The sequence below is a fragment of the Anguilla rostrata genome, chromosome 6 (genome assembly GCF_018555375.3).
Source record: "Anguilla rostrata isolate EN2019 chromosome 6, ASM1855537v3, whole genome shotgun sequence".
Classification (NCBI taxonomy): domain Eukaryota; kingdom Metazoa; phylum Chordata; class Actinopteri; order Anguilliformes; family Anguillidae; genus Anguilla; species Anguilla rostrata.
In genome coordinates, this window is record NC_057938.1 from 13,839,519 (window position 1) to 13,861,088 (window position 21,570).

At 46.1% G+C, this 21,570-nt stretch overlaps 2 protein-coding genes across 2 annotated transcripts in view; one reads left to right on the top strand and one right to left on the bottom strand.

Annotated features, from left to right (window-relative positions):
- cdc73 (cell division cycle 73, Paf1/RNA polymerase II complex component, homolog (S. cerevisiae)) overlaps positions 1-21,570 on the top strand; it is a 64,889-nt gene that overhangs the window by 24,534 nt on the left and 18,785 nt on the right. The window contains exons 11-13 of the mRNA XM_064338521.1: positions 16,291-16,348; positions 19,615-19,650; positions 20,818-20,905. Of these exons, the coding sequence (XP_064194591.1) occupies positions 16,291-16,348; positions 19,615-19,650; positions 20,818-20,905 (182 nt within the window). The remainder of the gene's footprint in view (positions 1-16,290; positions 16,349-19,614; positions 19,651-20,817; positions 20,906-21,570) is intronic.
- Positions 1,096-7,531, bottom strand: LOC135256596 (beta-1,3-galactosyltransferase 2-like). Its single transcript, XM_064338522.1, has 2 exons — positions 6,588-7,531; positions 1,096-2,891 (listed from the first exon to the last, which is right to left on the bottom strand). The coding sequence occupies exon 2, from the start codon at positions 2,663-2,665 to the stop codon at positions 1,391-1,393; it is 1,275 nt and encodes a 424-aa protein (XP_064194592.1). The 5' UTR covers positions 2,666-2,891; positions 6,588-7,531; the 3' UTR covers positions 1,096-1,390.

Here is a 21,570-nt window from a genome sequence, read left to right on the forward strand (position 1 = left end):
TCTAATACAGGATTTTCCAAAGTCGGTAAAATAATTACCAAGCATTCACCAATGGGTATTAAAAGTGTTTTGAGGCACTTAGCAAGTTGCAAATTAAAATGCATACTGTACCCTTAGAATTGGTGTCAAAAAAAATGTATTTCCTCTTTAACCAGATCTGGCCCTTGGAAAGTTTTTGAACCCCTGGTGAGAAGGCAGACATTTGCTATACAGGAAGGTCACTGTATTTTGTTGTAAGCCATGTAAGAATGACCCATGAATGTGGAATTCAGTCAGCAGTGCTATTGTTTAGGCTGGAGGACAAAAGTTCAGTTCACCGATGTCTTGCTCTTTTGACCTCACTGACTGCAGTGTCATTTCACCTTATTTATTGTGAGACAATGCTAAGATAATGTTAGTGCTCATTTCCTTAAGGCCTAGTTCTGTTCCACAGTACTGTTCAGAAATGTGTGCATGCGTGTGCGTGCATGTGCATGTGTGTGTGCGCGTGTGTACGTGCGCACGTGTTCATGCACGTGTGTGCGAGCGTGCGTGTGTGTGTTATTTTTCCTTGTAACATTCTGTGAAATGTACAGAGGTGTATCAGTGATGGGAATGAGCCCAAGCCATTTCACATTCTGTTACTGTGCTTGCTTTACTTGTAGCACTGAAACTCTTCATTGCAATTCACACTTTACCCTTCCCATGCCTCGAGAATACCACCTGAAACCACTGAACCATTGCTGGTTTTTCAACTTTTTTTTTCTTTTTAACATCACTCTTGATGTTGATTGTAGATTGTACAACCGTGGGCCTGAGGTAGTTTTCAATCAATCTCAGACTTTCACAGAATGATGAACTGGCTACAGTGCTATAACCCGCGTTCTCCTTACGAATCAATTGGTCTCTCGCGAAGGAAACCATTTCTCAGAAATCAATACCATGTGGATTATTATTGTTTTTCCAAGATGTCCCTCGGTTCTTTTCGTTGTGCTTTTTGATGGTGTTTAGATGGTATTCTGAAGTAGCTCCCCCTTATTGCATTTACCAGCTCTGGATATTGGAACCAGGATTCAGATGGTGCAGTTCATTACCCGGGATTTGAAAATGAGTCGATTATCTCTTTATGTTTCTGATACTTTAATTGGCACCTGAATCGGCATATTTAGTTCTTTTTTTGTTTTTTTTGTGCATGCTCAGTATTGCACATAGACATTATTTTTTTTCATTTAACCATGGTTCTCCCTTATTAAATACCATCCAAACATTTGTTACAGGTCTACAATACATAACATCTCTCTTAAACTGAAAAAATAATTTTAATCGAGACTACATCGGCTCAGAGCCAATGCGCCAGTGGTCCCTTTTTTTTTTTGTCATCCGCGGCGAGGCGTCCCACAGTTCATGCGCATCACTGGCCCCTCCCCCAGTGCAGCTTCCTCTGGCGGTATCTCCCCCCCTTCTCTTTGGCCGCGTTGACGCAGGCGTTGTGCTTGTTGCTCTGCAAGTGGTTCCAGTACTTGACCAGCTCGCCGGGCTGGAACTGGTGGGAGGTGATCAGGTGGCTGTACTTGCAGCTGGAGTAGGAGACCCGCCAGTGGTTGAAGATGAACTCGTTGGGCGGGGGCGCGGGGTCGATGCGCAGCTTGGCCAGGCAGATGCCCACGTAGACGTCCTCCAGGTGGAGGCGGCGGATGCCCAGGGAGACCCCGTAGATCTTCTCGGCCAGGTCGGCCGAGAACACGTACCCCGTCCCAGAGCAGAAGACGGGGTACCTCTCGCTGGGGTAGAGCTCGGGCGACATGTACCACTTGCTGTCCTTGTTGCGGTTGGGCGCGTAGCCCCTCATCAGGTAGCCGGTGAAGTAGTTGCGCCGGGGCGGGACGCCCGGCTTGAGCAGCTTCTGGACCAGGTACTCGGTGTTGACGAACATGTCGCTGTCGGTCTTCATGACGTAGGTGGCGTGCGGGCAGTGCGTGGCCACCCAGTTCATGCCCATGAGCGTCTTGATGGTCAGGTTGTAGTAGGTGTCCATGTACTCCTGCTGGACGATGTCGCGGTGGCGCCGGCCCTCCTCCTCTATGGAGCGCTGCAGGCGGGCGTCCCCGGGCCTCCCCAGGCCCAGCAGGAAGATCCGCACCAGGCCCAGGCCGGGGATCAGACTGTGGTTCCCCCAGGTCTGCCGGATGGCCTTGCGGGCCTCGGCCTGCCCGGGCTCGGCGGCGATCAGCAGCACCAGGAAGGGCCTGACATCCCGGCAGACGTCCGGCTGGTTGACGATGTAGCGGTACGGGCGGGCGAGCGGCTGCCCTACCGCCCCTTTCTCCCGGTACAAGCTGCTGTTGGCACTCAGGGAGTTCTCCAGCCCAGTCACCCCCTGCGCGGACACCTCCGCCTGGTTGGAGCTCAGGTTAGCCCCAGGCTTGGGGGCCACGGGGAGGGCCTCTCTCCACGGGCCTCTGGGAGAGCTGTGGTTGGCCTCGGCCCTCGGGGAGCGGAAGCCCCGCACGGTGTACGCCACGGGATTGTCCCTCCTGCCGGGCAGCCAGTCCTGGCGGCAGACGAAGAGGAAGACCCCGGCCAGGGAGACCAGGGAGACGAGGCCCAGGGCGTGCGTGCGGAAGAGCGAGCGCTTGACGTTCCAGGGCATCTTGATGGGGCAGCAGTGCCGCCGCCTCCACTGCATGTTGCTGGGCAAGCGCGCTGGTCACATCCAATCAAATCAGACATGTACGGTTAGCGACCAGACCCTTATCGGAGTTGACAGCTTTGACTCGTTCGAGGCCCACGGTGAAGCTATCGGGGGGATGACACATTTTCCACAGGAGCCACTTGGAATGACTTCTCAGGGTTTTTCTGCTTCGGCGTGCTGGGAGAAAGAGGTCGATTCTTCAGGCTTCTGTCTTCGCCATCTAGAGAGAGGGGGAGAAAGAGATCAACAACAGAAAGAACAACGACAATGAAGGCATTCTCAGTCCAGAGATTAGGAACTGTGCGGGAATGTTGACATCATTTTCCAGTACAGCTTGTGTCCTCGGTTATAGGTCAATTCAGTTGCAATTTGTTCGATTACAATTTCAGTACAACCTTTAATATTTTTTTTTTTAAACTAAGCTTCTCATGACAACGGATCAATGTTTGGGATACGCGAACAGTCTCGGACTGATCCGACTTGAGCCTTTAGTTAATAACTTGAGTTGAGTACAGCGTGAGAGCCTCGTTCTTGGCAGTAGGAATCCCCCTCCCCCGTCCGCCCCCCCCATCCCCTCCTCCCTGAAGCGGGCACACAACATGGCATTGTGCTTTAGGCTCAGTCTGCTGCTCTCAGTTCAGACGCCCGTCGCACTCCCACACGAAGGGAGAGAACGCCACGGGCACGAGCGGCCAGGAACCGCTGAGCGCTGGGCCAGCGCGAGCGACAGCGACCATCACTCACCGACCGCCCTCAACCACGCGGTCCAGCACGCACCGCGGGGCGTGGGCGAGGGAGACTACCCACAGTGCGGTTCTCTTCACGACGGCGCTCTCGCTAGTGTACTGTAGCGCCGCACGGCCTAGCGTGCTACATTTCTTTTTGTGCCAGTTTGGCTCAGAAGTGTTACACGGCCGTTTGTTGGCTTGCCTCCGCCCCCCTCTCCCCCGCACACACGGCACGGAGAGACAGCGCGCGGTCTCGTTTTCGCCGGGAGCCGGAGCGAACGCGACGTCCGCTCTCGTTCCCGGGATCTCTCTCCTGGGGGGACGTGACCGTTAGTCACGGGTGAATCACGGCCGGCTAACCTTTTCGGCGGAGCGCGTTTGCGCCGCCGCGGTGAGCCCCGGAGAGGAGAGGTAGGCACTTCCTCGGCGGCGGTGGCAGATCTGTGCCAGCTTGATGTACGAGCCGTCCCTCCCTCCTGTCCCCCCCGAGTGAACGTCCCCCTAATAAAGATCTCTTGTTCTTACTCATATTTACAGAGTGCATTTGCATGTATTCCTCTCTCGCTTTGTATTCCGTTTTATTAGCCGGTGACATACAGACTTGTGTATGGAACGCTACGTGAACATTTTCTGCGGCATGTTCTAAAACGAAGACCTTTGTGGGAAACCAGTGCCTCAAGGCACATAATGTCATTCACACTTGAAGGCAGAGTGAAGGGGGGGGGGGGATTCGCACAGCTCAACAGCAGAACTGCTGTGATGTCACACGTTCCGTGGTTACTAGCAAGTAGTCTGTGTGGTGACTTGATTTTTTTCTTTTTTTTGTCTTCTGATTGGTTGCTGGCAGACAGCGAGGCTGTACAGATTGGTTAATAATAGCCTGCCAGCGGGTTTTTCGGCCGCGGTCAGCCCGGTTTAAACCATTAGCCTCCCGAGTTGTCATCGGCCCAATTGTGCCTGTACGTGAAATGCCACACCGGGAGGAAAGGCCTTCCCTCATTGGTTATAAATCAGGGGAACGGCTCTTTGGCTCCTCTCCGAAAAGGTCATCTGTGACAGGCGCCCGGTCAATGGGAGGTGCGCGCGAGCTCGTTTGTCAATCGAGCCAGACGGCTTGACGTCCGCAAACAAACGGGAGAATATTAACAGGCGACATGAAGTGCAGGATAAACATTAGCGCAGGATAAACGTTTGGAGGGCGACTGAAGCCTGTTTTGATAAGCCGTATCAAGGTTGCAGGATAACTCCAAACTAGAGTATCGTTTCCTGTAGGACGGAGTGTGGCACAGTGGGTAAGGAACTGCGCTTGTAACCGAAAGGTCGCAGGTTCGATTCCCGGGTAAGGACACTGCCGTTGTACCCTTGAGCAAGGTACTTAACCTGCATTGCTTCAGTATATATCCAGCTGTATAAATGGATACAATGTAAAGTGCTATGTAAAAAAAAAAAAAAGTTGTGTAAGTCGCTCTGGATAAGAGCGTCTGCTAAATGCCTGTAATGTAATGTAATGTATCGTGCATCATGCGTGCAGTTGAAATCTGTCAAAAGTGTGCTGATGCATTGCTTCTAGAATTTGCATTGCCCACTGGTTATGTTATCAGGCACCTGCAGTTCATTGGAGTCAGCTTAAAGAGTGAGCCGCCTTATCTCGCGTAAAGATGCAAATGTGAATGTAATTAATTTACTGCCCCCTTATAAGCTTACGCATGGAATAATTGTGCGTTCGCACAAGCGCGGCGGACCAGCGTTCCTAAGTTACTGCCTTTGGCATGGTCGAAGGCTTTCTGAAATCCAATAGGTATTATATGACTCTAACCGCTGACTCAGGCATCTTCGCAGCCATTAGAGCACCGGTCTGGGCCGCTCCTAAAGCCCCCGGTGTTGATGGCGTCCTGTCACCGTCTGTATAACTTTGCATTTATATCCTTTCCTCACGGCGGCTTCCCTCGCAAGCTGGCTGTATTGACAAGCCTGTCTGCTGCATGCTAATTATTCTCCAGCACAACCGAGGGTCTGCTGTCAGGAGCAAATTTATTTCTTACTACTACCTCCCCCCAACCCCCTCCCCCCACCCCGGTATAACTGTGAAGTCGTGATCATTATCAGATATTGATTTTGTAAGATTTGCCAGCAAACAGAAGAGCTTATGATCTGGGTTAGACACTTAATTTGTCTCGTGCTTGTATTCAACCCTGTGTGTTTGCATATATATCAGAGTTATGAATAATAGGACAATGCTGTTTATTTTGGAACAAGATAAGACTCCCGTGCTGCGTTGGAGACTCTTCTCTGCAGCTTTTTCTTTTTGAGAGAGAAATATCAGCTCGCATCATATCTTTGGGTTTTATTTGTGTATATGAATATGCTTTTCAGATTTCATACGTCTAATCGACGAAACGGAATGTGCTGTGGTGGCGGCGTGCGGTACGGGCATCAGCACGGTGTGCGGTCCTACGCAGCCTCTAAATATGCGCAAACTTTCAGGCTTCTCTGTTCGCCTGCGCGTGCAGAGGACTTGAGGAGGCAGGGGAGCGCGAGTGCAAACCGGCCGCTGTGCTCACTCTCTGGCCCCTTCAGCTCATATCCATACCGCTCGTCACGGCAACGCACTTTCAGTCAGATAAAAAGTCGCAGCGTGGTTGTCACTATGTCGATAACACAGATGTAGTTCTTAAGAATAATTGCTGTTATCCTTATTGTGTTAATAATAGTTGTTGTTATCATCCGCTCTGTACGTGTTGTTGTTATTATTGTGACTTTTTATTGCACTGTTAAATGACATTAATTTTGCTGAATCTTTCATCCAAAACTACTTAAAGGTCACCGTACTCTGACGTGCCTGCAAAAAAAATTCACATCATGAAGCCAGGTGCCTTCTGTAGTCTGCAGAATAGGTGCAGCTGGCCTTACAAAGGCAGCGTCTGCAGTTATGTTCTGGTTCAGACCCGATCTTTCTGAACCGTGTGAGTGAGCCCGCTCGGTACGCCACGCTCCGGAGACCAGCGTCTCGGTGGCATCGAGGGTGAGAGGGCGGGCAGACCCGAAGTGCCCTCTGTCCGGAGCCTGCACTCCTGCCGGCCTGCATCGCGGACTTTTTAACAGTTCTTAAAGAGACGGCGTGCCGTATGTTTTTTTTAACTACAGAGACCCGTAAGAGGGAAAAGGGGGAGGGGGTTGAGGATACGTACCTCTTCCTGCGGCAGCCCCTCTGGACGGACGCCGCCAGCCTCCGTACGAGCAAACGCTCGGCACTCCATCACGCCCCGCTCCCAAAAAAAATATCGCGAACGGCTCGGTCCGCTCTCCCCCTCCTCCCCTCCCCGCCCCGCTGCGACCCCCTCGCAGGGTCGCGAGCGTTCTCCCGTTACACTTTGTTTCCAATCCGTGCGGTTCACTCGAGCGCCATCCTTCCCGCTCCGCGAGTCCCCGCAGCCTGCAGCGCGTCTGTACTCTCCTCCTCCTCCTCCTCCTGCTTTATCCCTCCGTCCGCGCGGCTCCCCCTCTGTATTATTCTCGCTCTCCTCCTCGGAGTGGATGCAGCCCGGAATTCGTTGACGGGAGAGAAAGAATGTCTTTTGTGTTTTTTTTTTTCTTTCCTCCCCCACTCTCCTCCTGCTTTTTTTTGTGTTTGTTCTGGTTTTCTCCGTCACGGTCGAGCGGCGGTGCAGCTGTCTCCCTCCCGCGGGGGAGCTCCCATGCCCCGGCCCCGCCGAGCCGCGGCTCCCCGTCTCAGGCCGACGGGGGCGGGAGGACGCGGCGGCCGGGGGCCGGCGGCGCTGGCTGAGGCGATCGGCGGCCGAGGAGCCCGCCGCGCTCCTTCATGTTGCTAGGCAGGGCGGCTAGCGAGCGTGCGAGCCAGCAGAGGCGGACACAGAGAGAGAGACCGAGAGGAAAGACAGAAGGGGGGAGGAAGAAAAAAGAAAAAAAACTGCGCTCGCGGCCAGCCGCGCGAAAAACAACCCCCGATCGGCGGGCGGGCGAGAGAGAGGGGCTCCGGAGAGGCGGCCGTGGAAACGCAGCGCTCGAGCGGCGGAGATACAGTGACAGAGCGCTCCCGCGTCACCGCCGTCTTAATAGAGCTCCTCACGTGACCCATTCATTTTCATTTCCTCCCCTCCCCCAAATAAAGGATTTAACTCTGCTCTCTCTCTCTCTCTCTCTCTCTCTGCTGGGTGCGGGGCTTCCCGCTCCCCTGTACCACACGCGTGTTCTCATTAAGCCTTATCTTCAGGCTCACGGCTTCTGGAAGCCTTCCAGGCTGTCAAGCGTTTTTTTGCTTTTTTTTCTCCTCCCGTCTTCTTCCTTCTGCTTCCTTCAGCCTCTCTGAATGAACCGCAGCGCATCTCCCGACCACAAGCGGTTAAGCGCCGCGGTTCTCAGGACCAGGCTGAAAATGTTTTTGTGTTTTTTTTCCCCCTCGTGCACTTTATTTTATTGCACTCGAGGCTCGGAGAGCACGTGCCCTAATGTACTGGGTTAAGGGTGTTACCGCGCGGTCGCACTCTGTGTTTGTACACACTCGCCGTCGCCCCCGGCGGTTCTGGGCGTTCTCGGTTCACTCTGAAGGGCGGCGGCGCGGCTCACTTTATCTCACCGCCGAGCGGTCCCGCCACACCCACGGCAGTTTTTGAGTTTTTTTTTTTTTTGGTTTAAAATTTTGCGCCCGGTGGTTTGCGGCAGGGGCGCGCCGTAAGCACCACGGGGCGGCATGGCCGCGGCTGGGAAACGCGAGGGGCTGAATAATTGATGGCGGACCTCTCTTTGACTGAAGTCCTTTGGAGACCATTAGTCCTGCTACCGAGCCGGGGAGGGCGCATTTGTCAGAAGGCGCTAATACCAGGTATTGAGTAAGAGATGGAGCCTTGGGTGTCAGGACAGAGTCTGCAGAGCAGCCCTTTTAGATTAATATTGCAGGGCTCCAATTAAGCGCAATGCCTTGTTCCACTTTCATTGGCATGCTTTTGTGAATACATCAAGATGCGCGCACACACACACACACACACACACACTTAAAAGGAAGATTAGTTTTTTTCCCGTGGATTTGTTTGTCTTAACTCAGCTTCTGCTGGACTGCCTCTCTCTGTCTCTCTCTCACTATCGGTCTCTCTCACTCCCTCCCCCCCCTCTCAGACTCGGGGTTTAATGAGGCCGTAAGTTTGACAATCCAGCAGCCAGCACCTGCAAGTGCAGTTACAAAGTGTGGGGCAGTAAAAGCCTCCGACACACGGGGTCAAGGAGGTCATCTGGGGGTTCCTGTGAGGCCGCCTTCAGCTGATCTCATTTCCTCTCTTTCTCTTTTTTTTTGTTGCCATTTTTCTCCCATTTTCTCCCAAATTTAGTCGTTATACCAATTCCCCATGTGTATCACAGTCCTGGTCGATGCGCTATCCTCTGTCGGTCTGGACAGGGTGTAGACTACCACATGCCAGCCACATGGAGTCGCCAGCCACTTCTTTTCACCTGACAGCGTGGAGTTTCACTGGGAGAGCATCTCCCCCAGATCCCCTCCCTGCTGAACAGGTGCCCCAACCAACCAGTAGGAGTCACTAATGCAACGATCAGGACTCATACCCTCACCGGCTTCCCACCCGCGAACACTGTTTGTAGGAACGTCTGACCAAGCCGGAAGTACTGCTGCCAGGGATTGAACCCAGGTCTCTGCGCTGGTAGGCGAGTGCTTATACCTCTACACTACCCAGACGGCCTTTCTCATTTTCTCTCTTAGCGTAGCATAGAGCAGCGGTTTACAAAGTGGGTGCCGTGAGATCCCTCCAGGGGTGCCTCGTAGAACTGTCAAAAAATAAATACATTCTAAATGTGCTTGAATATCGTAACTGATTTTTTTTTTTCAAACTGGAGAATTTGAGAATTCCGATCTTTGTATTAGGTCCCGCATTTTCTAATTTGCATGAATGCGAGTTTGCGTTTCAAGCGTCTTCACGTTCGTGAATGCAGCTGTTTTCAGTGTGTACGTGCCGTGGGTAACATAACTTCAGAATTTAGCCAGTGATCCCATGAGAAATCTGTAGTGCAGGAATTTTGGCCCTTTGAATATGTTTTATATATGTTTCTGTTAAAAAAATGAACGTGGATTCTCCCTGTTAATACCCACTGCCACCAGAATAATTCTATGCTTCTATTAGCCTATTGTCCATTGGTCCCTGGGCCTATAAGGTGGCTCGCTGTGACTTTATCCACATTGAAAATTATCATTTTGGGCTGAATCACAAAAGCAAAACAGGAACCAAGGCACTCTGCCCATGTGAAGTTAAAATGCCTTAATTACACTGGCAGGTTTAAAATAGAAACAATGAAATACTCTGAAACGCGTTGGAGTATTTGATTGTTCATGTTTTGTACCAGCCAATGTAATTAAGGCATTTTAACTTCATACAGGCAGAGTGCCTTGGCTCCTGTTTTGCTTTTTAATTCATGTTTTTCAACCCCACCAAAGAGCACCTTTTTTTCTGGCTGTGTATCCATGTGGCGCTCTTTTTTCTATTTTATCATTTATAATATGTATTTTACATTGTTTAAATACACTTTTGCCAACTTGTATTGTACATAATAAAAGCTGAGCCATAGTGAAACTTTACTGAGCTTTATTTGCTGGGTTCATTTGATGAATCTGTTGGTCAGTTTCAATAGTTGAAATTATTGCCCTATAGTGTGAACAGCACTGAATACAGTGAAGACCTACTACTGCATAACTAATAAACACTAACTATATTTAGAAGAATATGTCAATGTCCTTTTCTTTTATACTACACCCTTGTGGATGATGATGCTTAGGCCAAAAACAGATTAGAGAGAGTGTCAGTGCATATTATGTTGCATATTGTGCCAGACAATATTCATATGCAAATGATTTTCAAATATTGTAATTTCTAACAATTTTAGAAGGTTAAATTTAAAGTCAGTTTCATGCCAGTGGACAGCCTTTAGGCAATACTAACAGATTGTACTGTGAATTTAAAAAACTGATTTTGATTCATAATGGAGCAGTTGTAGCTCAACTGATTTCAATTCATAATGCAGCATAAGTTAAGTTCATGACCTCTCTTGTTCAGCCTTGGTCCGTGCAGACTGATCTCCCATCTGGATGTAAATATAGTACCTTTGGTGAAATCCTCAGAAACGACGTGTTAAGTTTTATCCAGACTAGCGGCATCTGATGGTTTCGTAAATTTCACCACATAAAGTATGATCAATGAAGAAAGATTTTAAAATAAAAACAGCAACATATTGCTTGCCCCTTGCCCCTTCTTTTGGAGTCATGTTGATTGGATTGTTCTTCAGTATAGGTTGGTTGTATTTATGCCAACCAGTTTGAAGCATTAGTGCATAAAAAAAATTAATTAACTTGGTGAAACAAAGGGTAACCCTGATCTCCCATGGATGAGGCCGTTGTGCTATCCACAAATGAGCAGTGACTGTGAGCAGTTTCTTTTTTTTATCACATAGAAACATGTGTATTAAGTGTTGCAAACTGCATATGTCATTTTGAGTGCTGTGGAAATTGAAATTATTTACAGGGTTTCCTTGGGCGTGAAAACATTTGGAATCACTAGTATAGAGGAACCCATTTTAGGGATCTTTTCTAACTTGAATAGGGAGCATTTGTGACCATTAATCCTTCAGAGACCTTGTGAAGTCCCTTAAATTTGTGTCAAGTTAAGACTTACAGTTAGAGCATTTATTCATATCTCATATTTTTATTTCTTGGTTATATACATACAGCCCCAAGTTTAAAAAAATAAATGAAAAAAATCCCTCTCAGAATTTTAGCGGCCAAAAACTGTTTACAACATATCTAGGCTAGAGGGGAAATTGAAGTCAAACATTACTGTCTCTCCTTCCTGAAAAATGTACGCTTCCAAAAAACAGTGTTTATTTTGCTGTCTGATGCTTACGGCCTATCACTTACTACTACATTAAGGCCATTTTAATTAAGATGCTCTCACAAAGAATGAAAAGCTGAATTTCTGAAATTTCCCACTCTTTCTGTTTCACAAAGGTCCTCTTAAAAAAGGTTTTCTGCACGTCTGCCCACATCTGCCAACACATCTGACCCACATATCATTGGTCACACCTTTGCCAAATGGAGTGACATATCAGTTTTGATGACTTCATGATCTTTTCTCTAGTTACCTCACTGGCTTTTACCCTTTTGTCCAACACACAAAACAAACACTACATTTTTCAGCCGATGCAGAGTTGCACAACCATTTACAACTATGGAAGACTCAGAAACCAGGGCCTCATATCAAGGGGCTGGTCCATCTGAGTATTGTATGCCAACTTCTGTTAATCATTATTATATAAGTACTTCACTGACCAAATGCTTTCGCTCTTATGACATTTTTGTTAAATTTACAAGCATGCGTAATCTGGTAAAAAAAAAAAAAAAAAAAAGGTCCAGTACGGGAGGAGGGAGCCAGAACTGTTGCATACAGCTGTTGAAAAAATCGAGGCAAAATAATTGGTTGGAACAAAAACCTGCATATGTCGGAACTGGAGTCCGGTTATTGTTATGGCTGGGCTTTTAATTCAGCGATATTCATAATTGCCACAAATGGCAGATTCATGCTTGAATGAAAATGATAGCTTGTGGCAACATGGAGATAAAATTGGTCGGACAGATGCTTCGGAATGGAATTCGCAGATCTACAGAAGTGTAGCAGTACATCTGGCTCTTTTAATCCAGGCTGGGTGGCAGACTATGTTTGCGTCCTCACAACAAATAAATTATTTTAAAATCCAGTGTTGTTTGTGCTCTTATGAATAAACAGATCCATTACAGAATTTATATTAAAAAAAGAGGTTATAAATTTAGAAAATAATAACTTAAGCGCTTTTAGTGTTATCTATCTACTTTGACAATTCAATTCTACAGCGCTACGATAAGACTGGTGTTTTCTGGAAGCATTCCAAACATTTGTTTTTTAAAGCAGGTTAGCTGGGTAACCCAAAACATGGTATTCTTGGTACATCATTAAATCAGGCAGAATAAATCCACAAACTATTCCATATGCCAAATTACTGTACCTTACTTTCACAATGACCTAGCCAGCATGTATTCTACTCGTGTTTGTTATTTTGCCCCATCCCCAACTAGTAAAATTACTATAGTCATCTGTGCGGCTATGAGTTTTGCTGCTGCTATAATATTGTTGTGCAGTACATTCAATAGCAAAACACTAATAGTTTTGCGTAGAGACTGATTGGAAGTGGATGGACTATGCAACAGACTTAAAATTCTACTATCTGTACTTCACTTCCCATTATCCTGTGTGTAGTATTGTGACCAGTGATGTCATTTATAATTTATATCATGAAAATGAACCTCGTTCTGAAATGTAATTTTTCCTTTTCCTTTTGTTAAATGTAGTGCTTGGCTTTTGCAGTGATTCCTTACACCCCTGATTTACAAACAATTTCATTATTTTTCATAATTGTATTATCGACAGGAATTGGATTTGGAATTTTGACAATGTAGAAATGGCAAAAAATTATTTTAATTTCACCATTGCCATTTTGTGGGAGTTGTAGCCAAGTGTGGAGTTTCATTTCGAATTAATCCCATCCTCTCAGCACACTGTCTTATCTTTTTAGGCTAAGGGCTAAAATAATTAATTTGTGACAAAAATATCCTGTAAGAGTATATTGTTTCCTAGTCCCATTTATATTCTCATGTACTGTGAAATTTTTATTATTGTTTAACCTTGTAAAAGTAATTTTGTATTTGTACTGCAAATTGTACACTGCTGTCCTGAAAAATAAACAAACGATTCTCTCAACGATGACGGCTTTATTTAGTCCCGTACTGTCTCCCTTTCTGCAGAGCTTACGCGAAACCCCATTAACACACCATCTGTGTTAACAAACATCGTCCTCCGCAAATAAGGCCTTCTCACGGCAGACAAATTTGCACCTCATTCCCTTTGTTTGGAATAGTTTGTGTTTCTTTATTCTGCTGTGGATTTGATGTGGCACAACCAAGCCTTTATCAGAGCGTGGGCAGATTTTGTACTTTGAGCTGTACACAGAGCTGAGGAAAGCACCAGAGATGCTTTCAGTTGACTCAGACAGTATCGTCAGCATGATTTTTTTTAGGTTTTCCACAAGAGGAAAGCCCTCAATTTGTACAATTTCTACATTTCGTCAGTGATGGAAATTCACTGAATTTGCTGATTGCAGTGAACTTAAAATCTCACACAGTAGTTTTTTGTAGTAAGGACTAGTCCTGTAATTTCATTTCAGCGGTGTGTTTCATGTGTTATGTGTGACTTGACCTTTTTTTTTTTTTTTTTGGAATGTTACCAGCTTGAACTCCTCTGTAATTGTGTCCCTTTATGAGCTTTTGTTTAGTGGGGCTGTCAAGCTAGAGGACATTGTGTAGCATCACCCCCAGAAGGCCGTGCTCATGATGCGAGTGGCCATGCAAGTCAGAGTTCGACACTTGGGACCTTTTACTATTGATCGCTGGCAGACCCCAGAGGAGCGAAGTTGCACTCCTTAAGTCCGGCAGTGCAGAGGTTGAACGGGTAGAAACACACTCCGGGGAAATGAATCCGACACTGCAGTTCTCCTGAGAGGAAGTGATCAGTTATTCCATTATGTTTGCACGTTCGGGTTCCATGAGGTCAGTCACGGTGGCTGAGTGGTTTATGAATGAACGCTGCTTTGAATTAAAAAAAAATGTCCACATCACCTATTTTGGGGGTATTGTGCGCTTTAATGGCACTGGGCTTGTAATAAGCTCTGAGCTTAAACAGCACGGATCTCACCATGGTCATTATGCCCTGCCTGTGATTGCTCCTGTCCTCTTGCTCTGGCTTTCACTTAGCTGAGAGTAATTGCAAACCGAGATTTAGAACGCTGGAAAAAGCCCACAAAAATCTCCCAGACATAGCTAGGGTAGCTTTTTTTTTTTAGTCCGTTTTTCCTTTTTGAATGTCAGTGGAACAAGCTTGTTAGTTATAAGCTGGTGCTGACGTCTCCATTTGATGCGATTGCTGCTCTTTAATATGAATCATAGACATAAACAGCTTAATCATAAAATCATTGAACTCATGCGCCTGAAAGTTCAGGCCATTTTATTTCCGTCATCATTGCGTACATGCATTCAGAGGTGCTTCTCGGTTATTTTGTCTCCCTGTCTTTGTTTTATTTTGGTAATGTAAAAAAATAAAATGAATAAATAATGGGCTTCCAGGCTTCTCGGTCAGTTTTCGGCATAGGTTCAAACCTCAGCTGTGCCACTAGCTGGCTGGGAGCAGGTAGGACAGTTGGCTTCGCCTCGCCAACAGTAAGGTGGTTTAACCCTGCCAGCTTTCCTCATGGTTCGTCCCAGGTTCGTGACAGGCACCCGCAGGCTATCGGTCATGTGCGAGAGGTCCTCCAGTCAGCACCGGTGCATCCAGTGTGTGCGCTTCAGTCGCAGTGCTGCCCGGCAGGAGTGTGGGGACCTGGCGGTCACTCGGGGGTCAATGGCCGATTCTGACTCGGGCAGGGGAAAATGGTATCGATCGACTGTCCCCGCTAAGGGAAACGGACCCAGGCTGCTTTTGCATTCTGGCACACCTGTGGTCTGCTGACGGCAGTCGTGAAGTGGGATGTGCGAGGAAATCTGGAAGAGGCGGAGTGTTTGACTTCTGCTCAAAGCGTTAAAGGCCGTGGCCTCAGTGTTTGTGGGGAAAATTGCCTTCCTTCAACGTTGCCCCCGTCGCGCTACGGAATTCTTGAGACCCTTCGGCAAAGGGTCACCGTTTAGAGGAAATTGCTTACTGACGAGTTGTACCTCCCATATGTATTTTTCTAGAAGTTTCCTCATTTGTGGGCGGACGGCTCGGAACCATGCAAATGGAAACAATGCGTTGTGTGAAGGTCAAGTTTAATGACCGGTACTCTGTGTGTCTTTTATACGTGAACAATTATAAGGTCTAGGCTGATCTAGCATAAAGGATTGCAAGCCCCAGTCTCAGAGAGGGGGTGGCATATTGCATTGCAGCTTTTGTGATAAACAAGCTAAAAACAGGCTTGCAGGGTAGTCGGTGAATGTTCTGTAAGAAAGAACTGAATTATGAGTGTATCATGTTTCTAAATCTCTCCAAATATTGTAAAACTCTTTCCCAGTTGTAGGATTTTGTAGCCTTTATCAGCCGGGCCATGGTTATGTTGCAAGAATTTAAAAGGACCATGAAGAATATGTAGTTAGCATTCATGTAGCGTCTGCTTCAGAAGTGCGGTATTGTTTTGTATTAAATGGGCTCTTTGCGGCAGTCAGCTTGCCATCTGTCAATGATTCAGTATCTCTATCATGGATCCATCATTCTACGATGAACATAGGCTTATATTGAGTGCTATGCTTTCATTGTTCTGAAATACATTTTACGGCTGTGGTTCAGCGTCTGAAATGGCAGCAATAATCGTTGGCTGATCTTAATTTTAAGGCAGGTGTCAAGCAAATAATTGCAAGGTAAAAAATGTTTTTTTCCTTCACATTTCTAAAATGTGGATGTACTTTATAGTTGCTGCTCATGTGTGGCTGGGGGCAGGAAATGAACTTCTGCAAAGTGGTATTCCAGTTTCCAGTTTTTTTGGGGGGACAATGCCGCTTGTGTCTTTGAGCAGGGCAGTTCGACTGGGACTTAAATACCCAGCTGTGGAAATGGATGATCTGTGGGTGTGGGGAATGCGAGCTATGCGAGTGGGATAACGGAGTCTTTCCAGCAAAAACAAAAGTGTAGCACGCTGTTTTTGTCAGGGTTTCTACAGGATTGGTTTTGTTTTTAAATCTCTGTAGCTTGCTTTTTTTTTTTGGTCTGTTTGCTTTTAGCTGAAGGCAAAATGGACATGTGATGTTAGTTTTCTCTTTCTTTTTTTCAGGAAGGAGCCTCTGCCAGGAAGGCCCAGACGCCAGCGATGCAGCCTGTACCACGACCAGGTTAGTTTGCCCCGCTTATTCCCCAATCCCTCCACCCAGCTCTGCCCCGTCTGAACCCCGCCCCCATCCCTGGCCCACTCGAACTCAACCCCGCCCCTTTGTGCGCTCCTTTTAATTCCAAATCCCTGCCAGCATCCTTGCTTCAGCCCAGCCCTGCTCCTAACCAGGCCCCACAGCATTTATGACAGCCCCCATTAGCACCTCGCTACAACAACACCTCTATTTCCTGCGCCCCTTTGACAATTTCACTCACCGTAAACATGTAAATCCGCGCCCCGCGAGAGGCCCTCGTTCCCCGCTCGCGTTGCTTTGCTGTCATATCCTTTCTGTCCTCCTCGGCTCTGAAGCTGAACCGCCCGCGCGGGGGCGGGACCGAATGTCAGCTCCTCTCGCGGCGCGGCGCCGCCAGATATCGCGCGTCGCTGGCCGTCAGTTTCAAACGCCGGCCCCTTCTCCCGTCCCGTCGTTATCTCTGCGATGGAAACCAACGTGAAGTCCGGGAGCCGCGGTCGGCCCTGTCAATCGGACTCGCCGTCTTTGTGGCGGGCTATGAATCGCCTTCTCCGTTTCTAGCGCGGAGAAGCAAAAGGTCAATAGAACATATAAATGGGAGGGATGATGTCGAGCCCCTGCTGTGTAGTGCAGAGGACCGGATCTGCACCAGAACTCTTGACACGCCCGCATTAAACAGCTGTGTTTGTACTGTGATTAAAAACAGCCTTGAATCGGCCCACAGCTGTCGGGAGAGACCCTCAGGCGCCGCTGTCAGAGCCGACTGCGTTGCATTCGCTGTGTCGGTCTTTTGTCACATTAAATCAGGCTTTGGGTGTCCTTGAAATTTTCTTTCCCCTCCCATTTTCTTTTGAAAGCGCTTGGGAGCACATTATACATTATATGGTATACACTAGGGTATACCACTGGGAAAGACGTTTCCGGGAATTCCTGCCCAGACTATTTCCTGTTTCCTAAGAAATGTAACCTGGGAAGGTATTTATTTTTTCATTAGGTTACACCAGTGCTGTTATTTTGCAGAATATATGCATTTAAATTTTGTTAAAACATCTGCAAAAACTGCTTGACGTGCTTGTCACGATCCAGGCTACATTCATGAAGGCAGAGAGAGTGTTTTCTGTCTGCAGACAATTCGATCCAAAATCAGAAATTGCTTGAATGCAGAGTCCACTGAGGCACTCTGCTTCTTGAACGCACACCTTCAAAGGAAAAGAGAAGTCCCCTGAGTTGTTATAGACCAGTGTCTATTTTGATTTAATTAAGGAGATATCCATCTTATTCATGGTTGACCACTGTCTTTTTCAAGCCAAAGTTTTTTGTTATATTTTAATTTTTGCACAGGCCTCTTTCAAAAGTTTTTTTTAAGCTAATAGCGTATTTAGTAATATCGTTGTCTGTATTACTATATTTTAAATTGTATAGCTTTGCCTTGCACAACCATACGTCTCTGAACGTTAACAGAACATTGCCTCTGTCTCGGCTTATTTTAACGAGTTAAAAAACGGCAGGTTACTTGGTTCAACAAATTTTGGTTTGTTACTACAATAAAGAATAGCTAATCATCAATTCCAGAAGACTGTTCTTGCAGCAGGCAGATCAGCTAGCGAAGTTCCAGCTGCATCCAAAGTTAAATTTCTAATATTCATTAATAACAGAAAGTGTGCTCTTTCGCCTTAACAATGACACCAAATATACTCAAGCTGTCTGTTTGGGAACCCATAGGTTTTTTTTTCCCAAATTTTTCCTAGTTTAATTTAGTTCTGCTTATAGAAGTATGACCAGAACATGTTTACTGGTAGCTATTGCCTTAAAAACAAGCCTAGTTTCCCAACAATGCATCGATTCCCCAGAGAGAAAAAGGTTTTATTTTCTGGAAAAAATATTAATCCCGAGTATGCACTCTCCCAAATTGACTAAGCCATTTCAGCGATGAGAAAATGGCGATTATGCGTTGCACGTTGTGAACTGGCAGAAAAATGAAGAAGAAAGCTAATACAAGATAGGAGATGAAGAAAAGGTGTTTACAGAAAAAAGGCTTGCTTCTGCTTTTAAAATACTTTTGTGTTTCGAGGTAAATCCCACACTTGTAGTTTTATACATTCCTCTAGTCATAAAAGGGTGGGTGGGGGGGGGGATTCTGGACAGACTGAAAAATGTTAAAAATGAAGAGAAATGTTGATGGAAACTGCTCAAAGCAGAGGAGGAATTCTGCTCTAGGGTTGAGTGCATCATTTTGAATAAGCTTCCTGTTTACTCCCACAGCAGTGACATGAAAAACACCAGTTCCTCATTCAGAAAAATGACCGGCTTTATGTTTCCATTAGAAATAGTGGCCACCACGCAATTTGCAAGTCCAGCTAAATGCATCTGTCAGCATAGTATGCGTTCAAGAAAAAGGTTAACACTCGTGACCAACACATTAGCAGGCCGGGGATTTGGACGGTTTGCTCTTCTTCTGTCGGTTCGGAGATCTGATGTTACCTTTAAGCTTTTTTATTTTTTATTTTATTCTCTCTCCTCTTACCAGTCACCACTTTCTGCATTATTCAGGCAGGCTATTTCAGTACCATCAGATTTTGAAATTTTTACAGCCTGCATCAACTCTGGGCGAGACCAACGGAAAAATGAAAGGCTTCTCTGTGAAGTGTTTTTTCTTGTTGGGATTTTGAAATAGCTGATGTTAAGGAGACACAGTGTATTTTATTGTATTTATTTATTTATTTATTTATTTTATTTTGGTGGGGGGGGGGGAGCTGGGGAGGGGGGTGGTGGGCGCACAGTTGAGCGTGGCATCCTCATCTTGTCACATCAATATTAATCTGGAGAACGCTTACATAAATCTCTGCCTGGCAGATGGAGAGATGAAGCTCCTACTTCCAGACACACACACACGTTTGCATGAACACAAGCACACATTTCTGCAGAGGACAGTAGATTAAGAGCATGTCTGTTTTTCACATACACAATTTAAGACCGTAGGTTTGGTAAGTCTTGTGCCAAAGCAAAACATGTCCCTGTGATGTAAGAAGCCTTCTGCCGTTACGGTGCATTACAGCCATCCTCTGTCTCTCAGTGCCTTTTGTTTGAGGCTCCAGCCTGTTGTGTTACACAAGACAAAATGCATGACAATTGATTCTCCTTGGACGAAAAAAATAGTCCTTACACTGAATGCACATGCCATGCTTTCTGCTTGTTGTTCTCTTTTTGAAATGTTCCTGTGTTTTTTTTTTTTTTTGTGTTCGTCTCCCCCTCAGTTTCTCAAGCCAGACCACCACCAAACCAAAAGAAAGGTACGTACGAAAGGAAAGATTTTATTTGCTGCTCGCTTACGGAAACCATTGTGTGTAAAATTAAAAAAAAATACATTTTATCATTCCTGGACAGACATTTACAAGAAAGCAGTTGAAAATCGACTTGAAATTACACCCCACCCCCGGCAACTTTCATGTGTTCATATATGGAAGGGAATGAGAGGGTTAAAGTGGAACTGTGCCACACAGTGCTGATTGGCAAACAAACGAACATACCGCTCCATCATTAGTGCATGTTTGTTCGCTGTATTTAGCTTTTGCGGTGTAGGGAATTGCTTTTAATTGTCTTTTGTGGGGGGAAATGGGAGCCATAAGCTTTAGCGGCTTAGCACAGCTCCACGTTGAACAAGGTCAGCTTTTAATGAGGATAGAGCTCGTAGATCTGAAGGGCTACTGTAGCCAATCTGAGGAGGGGAAATAAATTTCTCACTGTATATGTGATTTTAGGAAGTGAAAAGGGTAGAATAACTTCCTGGGACCTAAGTTCTACTTCAGTTGAGCGGTAAAAAAAATCCCTTATGAAACAATGGATAATTTAGATCTTTATTGAAGTTTCTGAATACCTGTATGCTGTACAATGGCTGGCATGGTAGCTATTGCACCTGCTTCGTGTCAAGTAAAAATACACTTGAAGTAACTCAAAATCAGCTTGCACGGTATCATTACCATATTATGCATTATTTCAAATTTTTTTTAAATCTGGAAGGTGAACAATCCCTTTAACAATGAATGAGCGGGATATCACGCAAGATTTCAATTTATAACACATAGCATTACGTGCCAGGAACAAATCCTTTTCTCCACCTCAAAATATGGCAGTAGTTGAAGACATTGACACATCCTCCATTAAATCCCCCCTTCCATGTACATTAATTTTAGTACTGAGTGTGTACTGGATTTTAGTCTTTAAATTTGTTTGCTATCAGGGCCGCATTTATTAATTTCCAAGGAACAGCCCGTTTCTAAAATCAGATCTGGGCTCAAATAACCCTGTTTAGCCAGGTCTTCAAAGAGCATATATTGATCCATTTTTTAAAGCCTTGTCATTCAGGTCATTGAGTTGGATTCAACACTGGCACTGGAATTGAATGCAGAAATACACAGATAGGCAACCTCTCTCTCTCTCTGTCTCTCTCATTTACAAAGGTTCTCGAACGCCCATTGTCATCATACCCGCCGCCACAACGTCGTTAATCACCATGCTAAATGCAAAAGACCTTTTGCAGGATCTGAAGTAAGTAATTTGTTTGTTCTGGTATAGCTGTAAACAAAGAAACACTTTTCAGTGGTAAAACAATGAGGAAAATAGGGAAATAGATGGCAATATTTCCTGTTAGAAAATGTTTTTAAACGACAGAAAAATCTGAAATTCTACGCCTTTTCCTATCAAAAGACAGCAGGGGTTATTTGTTTTGAACACATTCTACCTTTATGAACTCATGAGGGAATTCCCAAAAGTGTCCTGAAAATTCAGAACGCATCAATGCTTAAAATGAGCACAAATATAATTGGTCGGCCCATCTATAAACAAAGTGTTGTTGTTAGCTTAAATCCAGGTGCACTTGTACCTTGCCTGAGAGATTACGTTACTTTAAGGGAAACCAAACCAAACACGCCTGACTGATGACTGTAGCAGTCCGCGTTTGACCGCATGCTGTAAAATGGTGCAAGCGGGACATCAGAGGAAACCGTATCCCACAATCTTCCCTGATTGTTTGCAGTCTGATGCATTGGTTCCCTTCTTGAGCTGACATAAATCCCAATGACGCACAGTCCCTCAAACCCTTGGTGGGAGCTTTTTGCATTTAAAGTATACAATTAGCTGATACGCTCTGGCTCCTTCAAAACTCTTCTCTTGCACAGTTTATGCAGAAACCAAAGATCCTTGGCATTTGACAG